This window comes from Ptychodera flava, chromosome 12, assembly GCF_041260155.1.
Source record: "Ptychodera flava strain L36383 chromosome 12, AS_Pfla_20210202, whole genome shotgun sequence".
NCBI classification, from domain to species: Eukaryota; Metazoa; Hemichordata; class Enteropneusta; family Ptychoderidae; genus Ptychodera; species Ptychodera flava.
The window spans coordinates 29,720,410-29,739,782 of record NC_091939.1 but is presented as its reverse complement, the minus strand read 5'-3'; the positions used below and the strand labels follow the sequence as shown (position 1 = coordinate 29,739,782).

The 19,373-nt window shown below is 37.0% G+C and overlaps 1 protein-coding gene and 1 long non-coding RNA gene across 2 annotated transcripts in view; both read right to left on the bottom strand.

Annotated features, from left to right (window-relative positions):
- Positions 1-6,848, bottom strand: part of LOC139145574 (active breakpoint cluster region-related protein-like) — a 56,881-nt gene extending 50,033 nt beyond the window's left edge. Inside the window, exon 1 of the mRNA XM_070716806.1 lies at positions 6,701-6,848. Coding sequence (XP_070572907.1) covers positions 6,701-6,824 — 124 coding nt within the window. The 5' untranslated portion in view covers positions 6,825-6,848. The remainder of the gene's footprint in view (positions 1-6,700) is intronic.
- A 3,961-nt stretch (positions 6,849-10,809) lies between these two features.
- LOC139146183 (uncharacterized) lies at positions 10,810-18,190 on the bottom strand. The gene is made up of 5 exons (XR_011555109.1): positions 17,880-18,190; positions 16,498-16,625; positions 13,894-14,054; positions 13,199-13,300; positions 10,810-12,633 (listed from the first exon to the last, which is right to left on the bottom strand). It is a non-coding gene; the product is annotated as an uncharacterized lncRNA (long non-coding RNA).
- Positions 18,191-19,373: the final 1,183 nt, after the last annotated feature.

The window sequence follows — 19,373 nt, the reverse complement described above, 5'->3', positions numbered from 1 at the left end:
AATATTTCACGTTGAAAAAGCATGCAAGTTTTATTTCACATTTTGGTCTTTTTGTTGTCTTTTCTGTCTCCGTATTTTGTGGTCATTTTGTTCTCGATGAATTACGAAGGTAGTATTGCGTTCTCGCTGCAAAGTCGCACCTCGAAAACAATAGACGAAAATCCTTATGCGATTTTGACGCACACAAAACGAAATGAGCTTTAACCCCCTCCCCCCTAAACGAAAGAATTACATTTGTCGTGCGTCAGCTTTTATTATCGACGGCCCCTTATGTACAATTGGTATATATTTACACGTCAAAGTTTACATAGACCAATGGTTACATTTAAAGTTCAGAACATTCATCAAGAACTACATATGTAGTGGACAATATTGTACAGGTATTACATGCTAGCGAGAATTGAGAAGTGAATACAGGAATCAGAGTATACTCAACCAGGTGTGCTTGTTCGGTGATAAAATACCACAGAAGGCATGCAATTATAAGTGAACAAGAGCATGCTGCCATACGTTTACAACGGAGTCAGATTGAACAGCGTGAATTTTCAATTCTAATATCCTACCTTCTTGACGCCTCAATGTGTACACCTCACCACCGCAAAAGTAAAGGGCTAACAGAGGTCACATTTAACACAGGACACACCAGTGAATTTACAATGCTATGTCACACACCGCACAATAAATGACTTTTAATCAAAGTGGATAACTACAAGAGACCTCTGGACTTCCGCCTTTCCCAGACTTTGGAAATGGACTCTCAGGTATTTCATGCACAGCTGAGAAATTCTGAAGCCAGATTAGTGAGAACCACTGAGATATTTAGTCCCTGTCATGGCATTTTAACTGTGTTTACTTTACAAACCCAACCCTGCATAAAGTAATTGACAAGGTAGAGTTTACAGTACTTCTTTGGAAATGTCAGCTATATGGCAGGAAATTGGAAATCCAAGGGAAAAAGTTCACTACCAAATTCCCCTGTAATTCAATTCAAACTTATTCGGGTGGTCCTGAAACCCCAAGCCAGTGAATGACATATAATACTTCTGTACATACATATAATCTATGTTGTGAATGCAAAGTTAGTGTTTGCGTATTACCTAGAAACCAAAACAATTCTGCACAAGGTAACATGTACACAGATGCTTCACACAGTATGCCATCCATGCGGCACGAACAGCGGTCTTGTTTCATGTACTTCTGATGAAACGGCAGGATGGTATAATATCAATTTGAGAAGAAAGAATGAATGAACACTACCAAGCAGTGAATTAGAAATAACCCGCACTCTTTCCTGTTTATATTCGGTATCTCTAATTTCTACATGGCGTATCAAATCAACAGTTCAGAGATATGAGCTCACAATTCTGTTACATCACAGAATCAGCTACCACAATAAAGTAGACCCTGACATAGATCAGGATGGCTCCATGTAGAAGACTATGATAATTTTTTACCTGGTCTTACTTTTCTTAGTAATATATATTTATGTATGTCAATAATGTAGTTTAGTATTTCAATGGACTGAACTGCTGTGTCACGACTATTATTTTACCAACATCTTTGGTGGGAAAGAATACATGTACCTGTACACGTATCACTGTCTGCTTAAAATAAATTTAAACATGGTTTTTACTTTCATTTCAGTCTTTTAAAGACTGACAGCACTGTGACAAGATATCATACGATGATAAATTATAAATCATCAAGGGTGCTGTACTGATGTCCAGTCTGTAAATTACACTGGAAAACAAGAAGTTGCTAAAATAAAAGTATGTAGTTTAATACATACAGTATACTGCATAATATGTAATAAATCCTTATTTGTAGGACTTCTCTTTAAGCACCAAATATCAAAATAGGTTGATTAATATTTCAGCTTTCGATAAATTATACATTCTATTGAAGGAATTACAGATTCAAATATCAAAACAGGTGAAAATCCCCATGAAATCATGCCGACAGAATATGCTGCATGGTTGCAGAACACAATATTTTGGGAGAACTTATTACAGATTTTGTTAAACTTTTGTTCAGCTGTTGGCAATCATAAGTTAATTCAACATGAAGAAGGAAACAGTTTATAAGATTTCCTGACTATAAAGTATAATCAGTTACACGTTCTACAAACAATGCATAAGGACTGAAACCACACTCTCATTTTCTCATTAAGTAAAGATTTTGCTCCTCTTTGTAAGCAATAGAATGTTGTATATGTCAAAAGCTATGTACTGTTCATGACCTGTGACCCCGATGACATAATCATTTTCTGTGTACGCGCTTTCAAACAGGTGCAGTTTCGTTGTATTTCCAAATTTCCACTGGGTGCAGATGACATAAGATGTTTACATGCACATGTACATTTCGGCTTACATTGATATGAGCCCATGAAAGGTAATTTGAGTTAACCAGCAACAACTCAGTGTAAATAAGTATCCATAAACCAGTCCAAGTATCTTCCTATCACTCACTCAACACACAGGTGACATGTGTTTTATGGGACAACTGTTACATAAACTTCTTCTGCGACAAAAAGTAAGGAGCAGGGGAATTTATTTTGAGTTCTATAGAGGTCTTGTTGCAGTAATACTTCCTTTCCTTTCCTTGAATGGAAATGACTATTAACCACAGGAAGTTTTAAAATAATTTGACTTCAAAACACTCCTGTTACAATATGTATCCGAGAACGTGAACTCTACAATAGAATTTAATTTTAAACTGTGTTTAATAGGGGCACTACATGCATGTACATTCAATCAAGGATGTGGTGTGTAATTCTTACGTGTAAATATATCTGTCCACGCTGAGTTGCTATGCATCCCTCAGCAGGATTGCCCAAGTACAGAGGTCAGTGGTCCAGGCCACCGCTTTGCTTGCCGGATCTTAAGCAAGAGAGTCTATGCCCTGACCAGTGAATTTGCCAATATTCATGTATGTCTGGCAAACTGATGACATGCTGGTAAGTTGTTCGGTAAGTTGTTTGTTGGAGAGCAGTGAACTAGTTTTTCATACAACCAAACACTGCGTGTATAGATGGATTCACATACTTGTGTTCAGTTCTTATAAGAAGTACTGCACTAGTCACAGGTAGCCAATGAAGCTGTTTGTGTCAAATGATGTCACAATTGGTTCATTGGTGGGGTATTCTATCTGTGGACCTAGAAGAGGGCATCTCTTTTACATGTACACGTATGTCCGTGGGCAAGGAAAGCGTAAGGACAAAATCACAGACAGAGGCAGAAGGCAACTTCTGCTATGGGAAGAGAATACTGGATAGTTCTTGTGATTTGGGAGGGGCATTGGGGAGGGGCACTGGAAAGGAAAAATCATGGGTGGGAGGGAAAGCTTTTCAAATGATGATTGGAGGGAAGTTATGAACAGCTCTTGCTTTCCCCTCCAAAATTTTCTTTTGCCCAAGATTGTTTTAAATGCTATAATTACGTGAAAACAATAGGTTAAAATTTTCTGAAATAGGCTGGTTGACAGCCCTTGATTACATGTAGTGACGTACTTCTGTTGCAAAACTTGATCTTTCAATTTGCCTTGTACAGATGCACCATAGCAACATGTGATTATTTTCATATTATGAACAGAGTATCGCTGTGTAATATTTGTAAAATCTTAGCATAATGGTAACTCTTTAGAAATATTGTTGGAAGGTGATTGCGGACACGCATGCACGAAGACATGAAAATAAAGTTGAGTGTATCGAAAGGTTTAGACACAGATGAAACTAATTGAACTCAACAGACTTCTAAATTTTTAACTACCATGGCGATGTACTACAGTACAACCGAACCCACTGAATTTTGAATCAACAACTACTGTCATTGACATCCAGCTGGGCTTGGCAGAATAAAACACAAGGGAGTGTCTCAGTCAGTGGGACTAAAATAGAATAGCACAGTGAGCAGAATTTGCAATGACTAAGAACTGACAGACTGTGGATGAATACAACGTTTGAAAACAGAACAACCACTGTTTTCTTCAATATTATGTGTGCACTCTAAATAGCACCTCGGACATAAACAAAACAGCATTTTTATATAATCCTGAGGAAAATATTTCAAAACTATTGTGCTTCTGCGTTTTGGTCTCCTGCGTGTCTACTTACACTCCAATGTAAATATTGGCGCATTGAAAGACACATAAAACTACCAGCTATTTGTTACATACATGTGTGTAATGATTTATTAGACATACTGTATGCATACTGAAACTGAAACATGCTGTTTAGGAGCTGACCTTTCTACATTTGTACTCCAATTTTCCTGCACAGAGTTTCGACTTTCGAAGAAAACAACAGGTGATGATGGGGTGAAACTCTGAAATGATGTAATTGGGCAAGTTGTTACATGTACCACCTACACGTTTATAACCTTTCACCTCTGAATCCTACTGATCAGGTCCTTCTACCTCACTGTAAGGACAATGGGATGAACCAAACCGGGACAAAAAAGTTTATTCTCTACAGCTACATGTGATAAACTGATAGCTACACTTCATCACCAATGATGTGTTCCCATTTCTCCTCTGAGTGAGGGTGGGTGGTTCAATTCATTTCTAGTCTGAGGAGCGGCCTTGCACAGTGAATGTGCATGATATTTGGATCACGTGTGAAATCATCCTAAATGTGCAATCACAGACAGTAGAGCGTATCTCTGCTGTCTATGATACAATCAACCTTTTGTCTTTTTTGGGTGTGAAGGGTAGATACATCTTAACGGATTTAAATTTTTGCCACCCACAGAACCGGTACTCACACCTCAAAATCAGATCCCTGTAGCACGTGTACATACGTGGGCGTGTTTGTTTTCCTGACTTGTCAGGGCACATGTCATACAGGTACATGTAAGGCTAAAAATTTAGTCAATCTGGGTTGTCAAACACGGAACATTTGTCTTTGAATACAGCTGTGTAGTCTGAATACATCTTGACATTTATGACTTTTCATTTACAATCATAAGTATAGGTGTCAATAATAAAGATTAATTTGACTTCCACTGGGTGATCAGGATATGAAACAAAAATGCCAAGCAGTCTTGGTAACACAGATGTAGGTAATCATTGAACTCTAAGGTCACTGGACAATTCTCACACATTTCCTAAGTTAACCCTTTGAGAACTTAAGTCAGTTTTTGTCATCTTTATAAAAATGCCCCAGTCAAATTCTTTCAAATTTTTGCCAAAATTTTGGTGAAAAAATTGTAGCCAACGAAACATGATGTCCATTTGATCCAATATTATCAAAAAAATTACAGAAAAATTCACAAAAATTGGTAAAATATTGCACTGAAATTTTGGTGGGAAAAATGACAGCACTCAAAGGGTTAAGTGTGACCCATATCTAACTTTTGAAATTCTCCGGAGCTCTGACAAGCTGAACATCAATTCTACATGTTTCATAACCTTATACAAAGGATTCAGTCTTCCCATACTCAAAAACTTACTTCTCTTTTTCATTTCATGTTCATGAAAGTTATGATACAAATTTGATTTCAAGTGACGCACCCGTGAATCAAGCGATATTGACGCATTATTGGAAAGTTCATATGTTCATGTCACAACACACACATAAACTCTATGTAACTATCAGTAACGTATATATCTGTATTCAATAAAAATGTAAACACATGAAGTATTTTTGGATTTTGATAGCTAAATGTATACAGGGGGCATGAAAAATACTTCATGTGTTCTCATTTTTATTGTAATATTGGTTTGCAATCCTGCATTGAGCACTCAATGCCTCAGAGAAGAAATAAGCTGTGGTATATGTCAGAGTTATAAATCTATCCATCCATCTTTATGTGTGTATATATGCATGCATGTATGTATGTATCTTTCTCTCTTTATATATATATATATATATATATATATATATATACACGCCCAAGTTCAGAGGTTGCCATAAAGCCATTATGGTGATAACCGGGAGGGCACATTGTATACATTTTGTATATATATATATATATATATATATATATATATATATATATATATATATATATATATATATATATATATATATATATATATAATATATATATATATTTATATATATACAAACATGTTGCATATTGAAGACAATTGTAAAAGGTATGCATGCATGTACCCTTTGCACGTCACATCTTCAATATGCATAATGCTTAACCAACCTGGGTACCTTTCCCATGGTTTTGAAGGGGAAATGTTGTTTTGAACAAAGAAAATGTCTATAAATATCTGCTTGTCCAGCAATATTACGAATGTGCTTCTCCTATTTTTATGAGGAAGTCTTCCACATAAGACAAGGTTACTACAGTTAAACCCGCCACAGTTAGAAAATATTAATTTTCATTTCTTTTATGGATAATAGGCGAGTATGTGTTACCAAAGTAACAACTTTCATTGCAATATGGGGACTTCAAATTTTATGTAAGTTATGGACCAAGTACCTGCATCTTTACTAACGTGTCGGTGTTATACGATATTCAAAAGGAGGTTCCTCATTTATTTTTGTTGGTGTTGAGGTGAGGGCTTAGTCTTTCAGGAAACTGGAAATTTTCATCAGGATATTCACATTTAAAACAATTAAGGGAAGTACGAAACTTGATACGAAGTGTTTAAGATTTAATATCATTTTGAAAATGATAGTCATAAATCATTTGATCTCAATGATGCAAACTTAACTTTTCTGCTGGGTGTGTCCATTACAACTTACCTGGCTCATTGTCAAGTTCACCAGACTCTGTACTGGACACTTCAACCGAGTCGTCCGAGTCTCCTCCCCCAAGCTGGTCCCTGAGGTGATCGTGATGGAATTTCTGCCCCACTGCATAGCTCATAGAGTCTATATTCCTTCGGAACCTATTGAATCTAAGTTTTCCTCGCCTACAGTCATATACTCATTAGTCTCGGTCTTGTTGATTTCGTCCTTTACGGTGTCATATTCGTTGTCGTTCCCTTTGGTTCTACCAAAATCGCCTCCCAACTGGTCGTAAAGAGGGTTCTCCCGTTCAAGGAATCCCGCAGCTTCTTGCTCGTTCATTTTACCTGCCGCTTCTTTCGGTTGTACGTCTCCACCAGTTCATACACGACATCTGGTGCCACTGGTTTAGGTCTGCCCTGTGACGTTTGTTTAACGCTCGCCGAGGGTTTGATTTCTTCGACCTGGTCTTGTTGCTGCTTTACTTTGAGCTCTTCCAAAAATGACGATCGAAAACTCCCTTCGTGCACGTGCAGGTGTGGTTGAACGATCGGTTTGCCAAATGTATTTAGGGGCATCGTAGGAGGTGTTGGACTGTCTTTCCTATTTATGCTTCCGCGAAAGGATACTGGTTTTGGTTTTATTGACGGTTTGGGCTTTTTCACCTGTGTGTACAAATCTCCGGTACTGGTACTAGAGGTCGCACCCGTCTTAAAACTAGCAAGTCTCTGCACTTCCTTGCTTTTCGCTTCGCCTGGTGGAGGAAAGCTCGCCGCTTTCGGGGTACCGCCGCTGGTGCCGTTCAATGGGAAATCGTCAATAGTCTCATACACATTTTCGCGTTGTCGAGGCTTAAATCTTCCACTGCTAAATATTGGTTCTCTTCCAGTTCTACCCTCGACACTATTTTGATGCCCTGAGTCCACACCTGTTCTTTTCAATGGCGGTGACGTCGAAGGTCCACCTTGCCCGCCCATCGCCATGTTTGGGTTTTTCACAGTTGCAGTGGTAGACTCTTTGAGAGCCGCAACAGCTTTCCCAAGCCCTTTAAACTCCTCTAATTCCTGTTCGATCCAGCCCTTTAGAAATTCTTGTTTTTCAAGCTCAGATTTGAGCTTAGAGATAGTTTCGTCTACTTTTTTTAGTTCATCCTGAAGGACAAATTTCTTCCGACCCCTACCTGCTCCGGCAGTCAAGAATGATACATCGGGCGCCTCCTGATCGGGAAATTTGCCGTTCCACTTTTCGAGAAACTGCGAAGTTGTATCCATGTCTATGTGAGTGTACAGTTAAATAACAAATACCTTTGACGATCACACATTCAGATCTTCATAATTTTACGTCATTCGTTGATTTTCAGACTCCATGTCGCTGCCGTTCGTGTTGCTTGAGGTTCGTACACAAAGGCTTTCTTCAATCACTACTGTCATTGAACTTTGGTCTCCGGAAGTTTAAATCACGTGATGTTGCATTAGCATGATATTTGAATACTGCTCTTGCACAAGTGACGTCGAAACTATTAGTCATAACTGTATATTACAATAAAAATACGCATGATCATGGGTGTAGGCCTTATATGTAAAAGTGTAATTCCATGACGTGTACGTTTTCATTATCAATGACGGGACCGGTATTAAATGTGACTGATAATAGAGCCTACAACACCGAGTGCTGCGGAACGACTCAAAGCAGAGCAAACACAATCTGACGATCCAAGTATGACAACTGAAAAAGATAGCTGAGCTATCGCCCCCCTCAAAAAAAACAAAACAAAACAAAACAAACACAAAAAACACACACAACAAACAAAACAAAACAAAACAAACTAACAAACATGCCACTTAATTTAAATTTACATGTAATAAAACGACAGTGTTGCAGGCAAAATGAATTCTTTATACATGTCATCGCCATCAATCGTCCCTCGTCCTGGGATCCTCACATCTCGGTTACCATATCTCGCTATCATGATGTTCTGAGAAAGAAAAAGTGGATAAATGGTACGATTTTCCTCCTCAAAAACTACGCCAAAGCCGACATCATACCGCAACCAGAGCAAGAAAAAAAGCTGACATGCATTTATTGTATGGTCGCATTCAGTTAATATCATTTCTCCTATGATTTCAAGTGAAGTCTGAAATCCAAGTTTTTAAAGGTTATTTCCTTGAAAATAGGCTTTCTTCGCGTCCTAAATTAGTATGAGTAATGTAATATTCTTGTCCTCCGAATGGAAAAAGAAGTGCAATAGATATTTCAGCCGATCAGCAGATCAATGAACCAAATCAAATTGCTGTACTGCAAAACTGTTTTGAGATTTTGAGAGGAAATGCTGAACGCAAACGAATAATTCAGACGTCTGCCACTTTCAGGAGAACACAAATTTTGAGAAATATTAATCTCATCAAAATTGCGTGAGACATCACTGTGTTCGATAATCAAACAGCTTCTAAAGAATGGATCTAAGCTTATCGTGCTGTGATAGCAGTAAGATTTTCCTTTCTAAGGAGCCTTCATCGTACCAATGACATTTATTTTGCCGACATGAACCGTCAATGACCGCGATGCCCCAAAACAACATGCATGTAACTTTCCCCGCGTGTTTATATGTTGTTATGGCGAGAACTTTTCCTTCGACAGCGGAAGTGACTACGAACATTGCTATCGCTATTATATAATATTTATCGGTGCCACCGTCGGCACGAACGTCATCCAACCGTAAACAGGTTTCTCTACAGTCAATGTGCCAACATTCCGGTACCTGTTTAACAGGCAAAGTAAACACCACTATAGAAGAGATAGGACTTTCGGAGAGTAATTAAATTGGCCTTATGTCGACAACAGGAATCAATTAAAAGGGGACATTTAATTTGCTGACATGAATTGCAGGAAAGAACTGGAGGTGCAGCCTCGAACCTTGAATTAGGCTACACCGGACTAGAAAATCTTGCCACACGATCATCAAGTTCGTTTTCTATCTTATAAATAAAACACATCGTGTTTATCGAGGAATACATGTAGCATTTTGATTGTATAATATAGGATTTGAAGGGTGACCATAATCGCATTAAGAACAACGGAATGATGAATTTCGTTGCTAGTCCAGGCCCTCTCTTCGGTAACTGTGTACACTACACACTCCTAGACTATTCCTTGCTGACAATACCATCTATGAATGTGAAGCCTGAAGACTGATCGAAGGTGACCGGATGCATGCGACTAGTTGAAGATACCGGGCCTAGAATGATGGGATCCAAACACTATTTTACTCACATATACATAATTGTAAGGTTTAGAAAGCTGAGAGTACAATTTCTTGTATCATACCGAATATTAAAGTTATCAACTAGTATAGGCGAACTAATAAACTGTATACCCCGACGAGTATTACAGTGGCGATATACTACGTGAACCATAGACCTGCTTGAACCTTGCAGTGTGTGGTCTAGGAATTCATTTTTCTCAAAACGCAAACACCCTGCCGAAAACAGACTTAGTCCCCCGAAAGGGATTCCGATGGGAACTAGTCAACTCTGATCTATACAAATCACGTTTGTTTGTTTTGTGTTGTTTTACTGCTCTTGTAGTTAGAGTACGTTTGTGAGCTGAATATAACATTGTGACGGCCATTTTTAGAAAGATCTGGTGCAATAACCACTTTCAAGCGCATGATCGAAGGTGCTTCGGGAATCTTCAGAATCTTATCAACGCAGTAAACCTTTGAAAACAAAATAAAATTTATTCATCTCTGCCTTTTTTGAATAAAGAATTCCGCGCCGAGGTTTATACAATACTGCCACTGTATACAACTACACACTTTGGATCAGAAACTTTACAATTCAAATGAAAAAGTCTACTTATCTAAATTTAGCAGCATTCAAGGAAAGAAGCAATTTCCGGCCAAACTCTGCTTTTCCTTGAAGCTCAGTGGGGTATATCGAAATGCTGTGTGCAGACATGGGGAAAAAGAAAAGCAAAAACTTCGGCCCGCTAGAGGGCCAACTCGACAAAGAATGAAACCGGGCCGGGGCAAACCTATTACCACACGAAACCGTTCAAATGTGTTACATGTACAATACCTGTCTTTTACGAATAGGGCTTGAATGACAATGTCCGATAAAGCATCTTGACATGTAACTCATTTCATACACAGAACAGTTGGGTAAAATTTTATTTTCAAATCAGATGGATTTCAAGCATTTTGCATACATTCTGTGCTGCAGTTTTGTTACTGCTTTCCCAGTAACTCAACTCTTCAGCTCAAATATTCTCAGTATTGGGGAACACAGATTTCGGCTGATAAAATTTACAACTTCACAGACCTATAGGGAACATATCTAGAATTTATCATGCTTCCTTCATAATTCGGCATCAACTGACGAAGAAGGCTAGGTTTCTGAGAAACATTTCCACCATGAGCATACATGGAACAATCTAGGAAGATTTTTGCTGTCGTGGGCTTCTCACAGCATTACTGATTAGAATTTGTAACACTGTTTTCAAAACCTTTGAGAAATTGTGAATAATATTGTGCCTATCATGCAATAGAAAAGGACTTTCTAAGGATGCAGTAATAGTATTGGGCCCTTCCAAATACAGAGTTCTCTGCAAAAAACTGAACTTGTTACCCTGTTAAAGTAAATATTTTCTGAAAGACTACTAGATATCGGCAAATGCTGTAATTAATATTTTTTATTGTTGTTTAGAAGAGGATCGTATGCAAGTAAATTTAAATGACCTCAAATATTGGGGATGCCTTCCCCTGTATAAAAGCTATTACAAACCTTTCTGGTTGAAATTTGTGCAATCAAAAGTTGTTGCGCTATAAGTCCTATATATTGATAGTACTATGTATTGATCTTGTGGAAATTATTTATGCAAGGATTATCTGTTACATTGTCATCTGCAGGTATATTTGCTTTGAAGGTGATGGCATTTCTAAGGATCACATGTGACGTAATTCTGGCCCACTCTTACAAGGGACACTTCTTAGCTGCAAACCTTGACAATATTTACAATGTATGTGTTACATGGGGCATGTCCTCCTCAAATTGAATTGGAAGACCAGGCATCAGCCTTGTCAATAAATACATGGTGTGCAATATTCAGTGTTACTTTTGACAATGAAATTCTACTCTGGACTAAAATTCCATCATTGTCAGCAATAATGTTGGACATTATATGCATATGCATGGACATCATGCTTTTTGACACAACTTTTAAAATACAACATGAAACTATTAAATTTTCAGATGACAACAAAATGGACAGTTATATCAAATTTAGACTAGACCAAGTGATGTGTCCATAAACCACAGGTCCCAGATATATTTCAAATGTAATGCGTTCATACAAACCAGCCATTCAAAGCCATGGATAATGCCATTTTTATTTCAAAATGGGCAAAGTTCAAAGAAATCTAACATTTTGTGAGAAAAAACACAAAGATCACATACTGGAAATGAAAACAATGATACAAAGTCAGTGGCAGACACGGCACTTTCTGGGCAAAATGTTATTTCTCATTTTTTTTCCTTGAAAGAGACTTATTTTCAGGAAGACCTTTAAAGTGTCATAAAAGAATTGTATATCCTCAAATGATGTGAGGGACAGTGTGATCTCTTTAAAGAACATACATGACAAATTGGGTTGGTTGTTAGGCAAGCTTTCAAGTCTCCACTGTCAGATGTTTTCATCAATTCCATGTAATGCTGTGTTGAAGTGGAAACATGACATCAGCATAATCGCAAGGTCAAGTCCTTGTTCTTTGGATCAAACTTTTGTAGACATATGAAATAGACCACAGCATACTCTTCTCCCGGTTTGCACATTTCGTCCTGCATTATTGAGGAAGGAGCTACAGCTACTGCTTCTGTGATGATTTCTGGTGTCATCCTGGCAGCAGATGTCATGTCAGTGACTTCTTCAGTTAGTACAATGTCAAGTTTATTCTGTGATGCAATGAACATATATTTATATGTATATCTTACTAATAAAGAATGACTAATTTGAACTACTTTTACAAGTGTATCTCCCTCTCTTTATATATAAATATATATATAAATATATATATAAATATGTATATATATATATATACGTGTGTATATACATGTGTATCTCCCTCTTTATATATATATATATCTATATATATATATATATATATATATATATATATATATATATATATATATAATGAGAATTCATTATGTATACAAAATATTAATTTGAACTACTTTTCCCTGTTTGCCTATACCATTGCACCGTTGCATTGTGCAATGTACTTCTTTTGAAGACAACTTCAAGTACATAAATAGTGAGTTCAACATTTTTAGGAACCCACTAGGTAAATGATGCTACAATATTGGTTTAATTCTGTATATAAAGGTGTTGTATGAACATGGCAATTGCAGCAATGTTTTCATTAACTTCAATAGGAGAGTGATACAAGGCGTTGTTTGTAACTGCCACGGTTTACAGTCAGAATTGGTTTCTAATTGTCAACTGCTACAATCCTACCTTGAACAGCAACAGCAAATGTAGGTCACCTTCCTCAGAAGGCACTAGCACCTCAATGTTGCCAGAATATTTGCCAGGTCCCATCTGCGCAAAGATGCTCTCCTGCAAGAAAAAAGTCTTTCAGTCTCGGAGTTGGATATTGTAAATAAATTATATACAGTACAAGAAATTTAAATGTCATCAATTACAACTCCGGTACCATAACTTTAGTAAGTATGTTACAGAATGTAATGTCACAAACTGACGAGAGTTAATTTTTCACTGAAATGGTTCCCAATTTGGCTCTGGGAAGTCAACTCTGAGCACAGCAGTTTTCCTTAAAATGATACATATCATGTACAGATACATTCTGCAACAGACTGAATATTTACTTGCAAAGATTTTTTCACAGATAATATCCAGTATCTGCTTAAAAAATTACAATATATGAATCAGGGTCATTATACTCAAAGTCACATAAAATTCAAGGACTTTTACAGCAAATTTCAAGGGATTTTTGAAGTCCAAATACTCTCTCCTATACATGCGATATATAAATTCACACATCAATACTTTTCAAGGATTTTCCGAGGAGCTCTAAAATGTAAGGATTTTCAGGAGTGTATGAACGCTGATAAATCAAAGATGGGATGGACAACATATTTGCTGGATTGAGAAACTGATGGAGTTTGGACAGACATTTTTTTTCAACTTACTTTATCACTAGTGTAGTCTGCAACTCAACTTGTAAACTTCGTAATAAGCTGGCTACAAAGTCATTCAGACAGCATTGCTGTGCTTTTGTCATTGCTAAGATCCACTGTAACAGTGTCTCCTTATGAATATAACCAGCAGCATCACCGGGAATCACGTTTTTCTGTGAACAAATCAGTTGTAAATTTTGTAAACCACACAAGTCTATATACACAAGCATTTCTTACTCTAAACCTGGACCAGTAGTACAAGACAGTTCTAAACAATCAGACCATGCAATAGTCGAAGCAAATTTATCACAATATGTACATTGTGTCAGTAGTTAACCAAATATGAACTGAAAATGCTCACGTGTTTCATTATATATTGCAGTTATGTGTAAATTTGAACTTTGCCACATGTTTGCAACTTCATTGAAAGTGTTATGATCAACATAACGAATAATATTCACCACAGATTAATTCTTAATCCAAGTATATATCCCCAATCAGGAAAGTTCATTAAAATATGCAAATTAGGAATTGACTGAAATGTTCTCATTAAATATGCAAATTAGGAATTGGCTGAAGTAAAAATGTTAAATGACTTTTAATAATATCGTATCACAGTATCTTTAATGTACAAAGCAATTTATCAGCTTTGGTCTAGTCAAGACAGATAAATATCCTTAATTAGGAAAGTTCATTGAATTTGCAAATAAGGAATTGGCTAAAGTAAAAATGCTTACACTGGTATGCAGATAAGAATGGACAGTGAAATTGATCTAAATGTTGCCACACTTGTGTAATTGGTTTGTAAAGTTGTTCCAAAACTTGCCTCAGAAGTTGCACTGACTTGTTATAACTACGGTGAAAATCAAAGAGCTTTTATGGACCCATAATAAACACACACCAGGGAGTACACTTTGAAGTGCACTTCACATACACAGACTCATATTACATTCCTTATATGCTGCTTTGAGTTACATTGTATCACAGCCAAGTCAGAGTCTAGTTGTCATCAAACTCTTGTTTCCTTTACATTGTAGAAGTTCTTTGGCAAAAAAATGAGAATTTACAGGAAAAGAGGTGTACATAAGCCAGAAATAATAAGTGAGAAAGTTGTCGAAATGTACAGGGATAGAAAGTCGGGAAATCTCTACCCTATACACACAGACACTAATCAGTGTCTACTTTAAAGCTTTATATCAACAATTACAGCAAGAGCCTACTGTGAAACAACACTATCATCCGTCTTTAGTTTGCCGCAACTCAACTAAAGTTACTGATCCTGTAGTAAATTTTGAAAAAACTTTACAAACCAATTACACAAGTGTGATAACATTTAGATCAATTTCACTGTCCATTCTTATCTGCATAAGACGGCAATGACTTTCAATGTTGTATCATAGTGTCTTTAATGTACATAGCAAGTTTCATCAAATTTGGTCTAGTCAATAAAGAGAAATATCCCTAATTAGGGAAGTTCATTAAATATGCAAATTAGGAATTGGCTGAAGTAAAAAAGTTTAATGACTTTCAATAATGTTGTTTTATAGTATCTTCAATATATGTAGCAAGATTCATCAACTTCGGTCGAGTCAATTCAGATATATATCCCTAATTAGTGAAGTTCATTAAATATGTAAATAAGGAATTGGCTGAAGTAAAACTGCTTAATGATTTTCAATAATGTTATATCATAGTATCTTCAATGTACATAGCGAGTTTCATCAACTTTGGTCAAGTCAATTCAGATATATATATCTAATTAGGAAAGTTTATTAAATATGCAAATAAGGAAGTGGCTGAAGTATAAATGTTTAATGACTTTCAACAATGTTATATCATAGTATCTTTAATGTACATAGCAAGTTTCATCATTTTTGGTCAAGTCAATTCAAATAAATATCCCTAACTTCAAAAGTTCATTATATATGCAAATTAAGAGTTTGATGAAGTAAAAATGCTTTAATGACTTTCAATAATGTTAAATCATAGTATCTTAAATATACATACCAAGTTTTGTCAATTTTGATCAAGTCAAATCAGATATATATCCCTAATTAGGAAAGTTCATTAAATATGCAAATTATCCATTACCTTTTATGTCACCCCTTAATATCTTTCACAGCTGATATATCTTGGTGTAGTGTGATCAACATTTGTAGAAGATCTCATCAATTGTGTGCAGTCGTTGTCAATGTATATCTGTTTTTTCTAAAATCATTAATTATGCAAATGAGCAAAAAGTAAGCAAGCCACACCCACCAAAAACTAATCAGTTCTTGCCATTTGCAAACTGAATCTATGTACTAGATTTGATTCTGATCTGATGAGCCGTTTTTGAGATATTGAGCACACAGACAGGCAGACAGATGGGCAGACACACAATAGACAGACAGCAGACAGACAGACATTGCTGCAACATATGCTCACGTGTGTCTACACATGAGCAAAAAAACCATGAGAGATGCAAATATTATGGAAAATTTTGTACATTCAATTTTTGAACTTGGAGATCCATGGAAAAATTGAAAGATGATTGGTTTTGCAGAAAAAAAGATCGAAGCTGCCTGAAAAAAGTAACAAGCCACACAAAGAATGTCCTGTTTTATCTAAACTCACATTGATAAGGTTTATTAGCCGTTTCTCATTCTTTGATAATGCTGCAATCAAATCACTTTCTATTTTGTCTTTAAGTTTACCAATCATTGCTGTGAAGCCATCTTGATTGTGTGTTTCCTTTGAGAAGACTGGGGGGGGGAGAGAGAGAGAGAGAGAGAGAGAGAGAGAGAGAGAGAGAGAGAGAGAGAGAGAGAGAGAGAGAGAGAATTAATGTTCACAAGCATGAAAAGATATAAAAAAAATGGAAAAACTGTTTGCCATTAGAAACAGAAAAATCTCATTTGAATACAGTTTAAATAACTATTTATGATTTGAAACAGTTGAATAGCACTAGCAATCAACAAATAGTATACTCCAACAATAATTTGCAATAAATATATAACAAATGGATCAAATATATCATGTGATAACCAATCTGTAAAAGTAAATGAAAAAAATGTTTATAAAATATTAATATATTACCTGAATCCTTTTAGACCCACTGTCCAGACCGTAGGATTTATACTAATTATATACATTTATTACACCTCACTCATTCAGCATGCACTGCCATTGGTTAACAGACTCACGGTGACATGTAAAAGAACGTGATGATGCCCTCTGCGAAGTGATGATGCCTCTGCGAACTTGATGATGCCCTCTGCATTTGATATTATTTACATGGATGACGTCATTTTACTTACTGCGCATCATTTCTGCGCAAAACAATTTGTCGTTCGCTTGTTGTACTTTGCAGTTGGCAACTTATGGCTGCGAAACGTCATGCAGAGCTATCACCGGCACAGTTAGACAATATTTTGATGCAGGTAAACAGCAAACGAACAAAAATGGCAACAAGGAATGCAATTTCTGTGTTCAGCGACTATGCTAAGCAACAAATTTGGATACGCCACTGAGGAGATCGGCAAACTTTAGCAGCAACCCTAGACTCGGCACTGACATTTTACGCTGAGGTCCGGACTCAGAAGGCGAACTGTACTCGAAGAAGTCTTTGTGTTTTTGTTTCTTTGAATGTTTGCTTGTTCGATGTAATAACAATAATAACACATGAGAGCTTGGGCAATATCACGATTTTTTGCCTGCCCTTGGGCTGGTGGTCATGATCGAAATACTGATGATGCCCTAGCCTACGGCTCGGGCATCATCAGTATTTCGATCATGACCACCATCCCTTGGGCAGGCAATAAATCCTGATATTGCCCTCGCTCTCATGTGTTATTTAATATTAATAAATATCCGCAAAAGTCGCTACTACAAACGCCCTCAGGCGATCGAGATGACACACACCGTTTCGGAATCTCATTACTTCAAAAGTTCCAACTGCCTGTATACATCCCCCTTATATTTAGCAAACAAGAGAAATGCAATAATAAAAAACTCACCGTCTTTCGCCGTTTTTATTAAATCTGTCTTCGTAGGTTTATCGAATCGCAGACTTGGAGAAGACCATTCTTTGAACCTACTAAAATGTCGAAGAAGGGGTGCTGATGTGGGGTTATTGTCATCAACTTCTCCAAAACCAAATGCAATCCAACCAATTACTTCTTCCTGTAAACGGTCCGGAGGACCAGTTTGTGTAAAATGGCATTCCTGAAAGTTGAGTTGATCGATATTGCCTAATGTCAAGTCAGATCCATTTGGTGGATGAAGATCACATTCGTGTTCGTGGGTCATGCTGCAAATTGTCAACCGCTTTCCGATGTCCGACTTGATCATGGATGTCTTTCGCGGGCTCCTTAGTTGTGCCTTAGTCTCGGTTTACCCAGACTGCAGTACTCGGACCGGCGTCCTAAGGGACCGTCTCAGATTGTCGCAGAAGTTCAAGAAACGAAATTTCTTCGTTTTAATAGATCAAAACCCCCTCCCCCTCCCCCAAACGAAACTTCAAAAGTGCGAAATGTTCATGTCTGCCTGAGAGTACAATGTTGCATTTTGCTATAGCTACTATAGACGTATTCCCCTTGCAACATTACAATTAAAGTAATCGATCAGATTTGAGTACTAACAGGGCATTTTACCGCATAAAAGTTTCATTTTATTTTACTTTCCCTTTTTGCATCTCTTGTGCTGTTCTTTGTCTTTGTGAACACGCAATTTGTACTTGGTAGGGGCGGTAAATAAGCGAGAAACTTTGACAAGGGGGCCCAGGCATGTTCAATCATATTGAAACGACTATGACCAGGTGCATAACAAGTGAGAATAAAGACATCTAGTGGTTAGAGCAGACGCTTATAAATAGCACATTTTTAAAAAGATTATACTTTTTGTCTATGTATATAATTTGATGAATGAAATGTTTAGAATACAATGTTCCTATCGGTAAATTGTGTTTGGGGCACAAACGAGATGGAAACAGTTACAAATTTGTTGGCACGAGTGTGCAGTTTTTCTTTAATTTAAAATAAACTCACGAAAACTTGTGATCACAAAATAAAAGTGCGAAAGTGAAGTTTACTAATTGAATGGAGGTCAAACCCCCTCCCCCCCCCCTAAACGAATAAATTTCGCTTTTTGACCTTCTGCGACAATCTGAGACGGTCCCTAAGTGAAATCAGTCGAGCGGTGTTCTGGGGAGGGCGCATGCGCAACTACTGCTCGGGGTAACTGCATTTACTCGGATAATCATATCATTTGTAAAACCATATACAAACGATATTGTACCCGAAACCCCTTATTTAAAATCTGATATACAGATGGCGACGTCTCCACCTTTTTGCTCATTCTTTGCTGTTCTCCATACATTGTAGCTGATTGTCGCCTCAGCAATAAACAAGAACAGAAAGGTGGAGATGTCCCAGGTGCAGCCAACGAACAATGCACTTTTAAAGGGATCCTTATGATAACATATATTGACCACGACAAGTAACGTGAAGTGA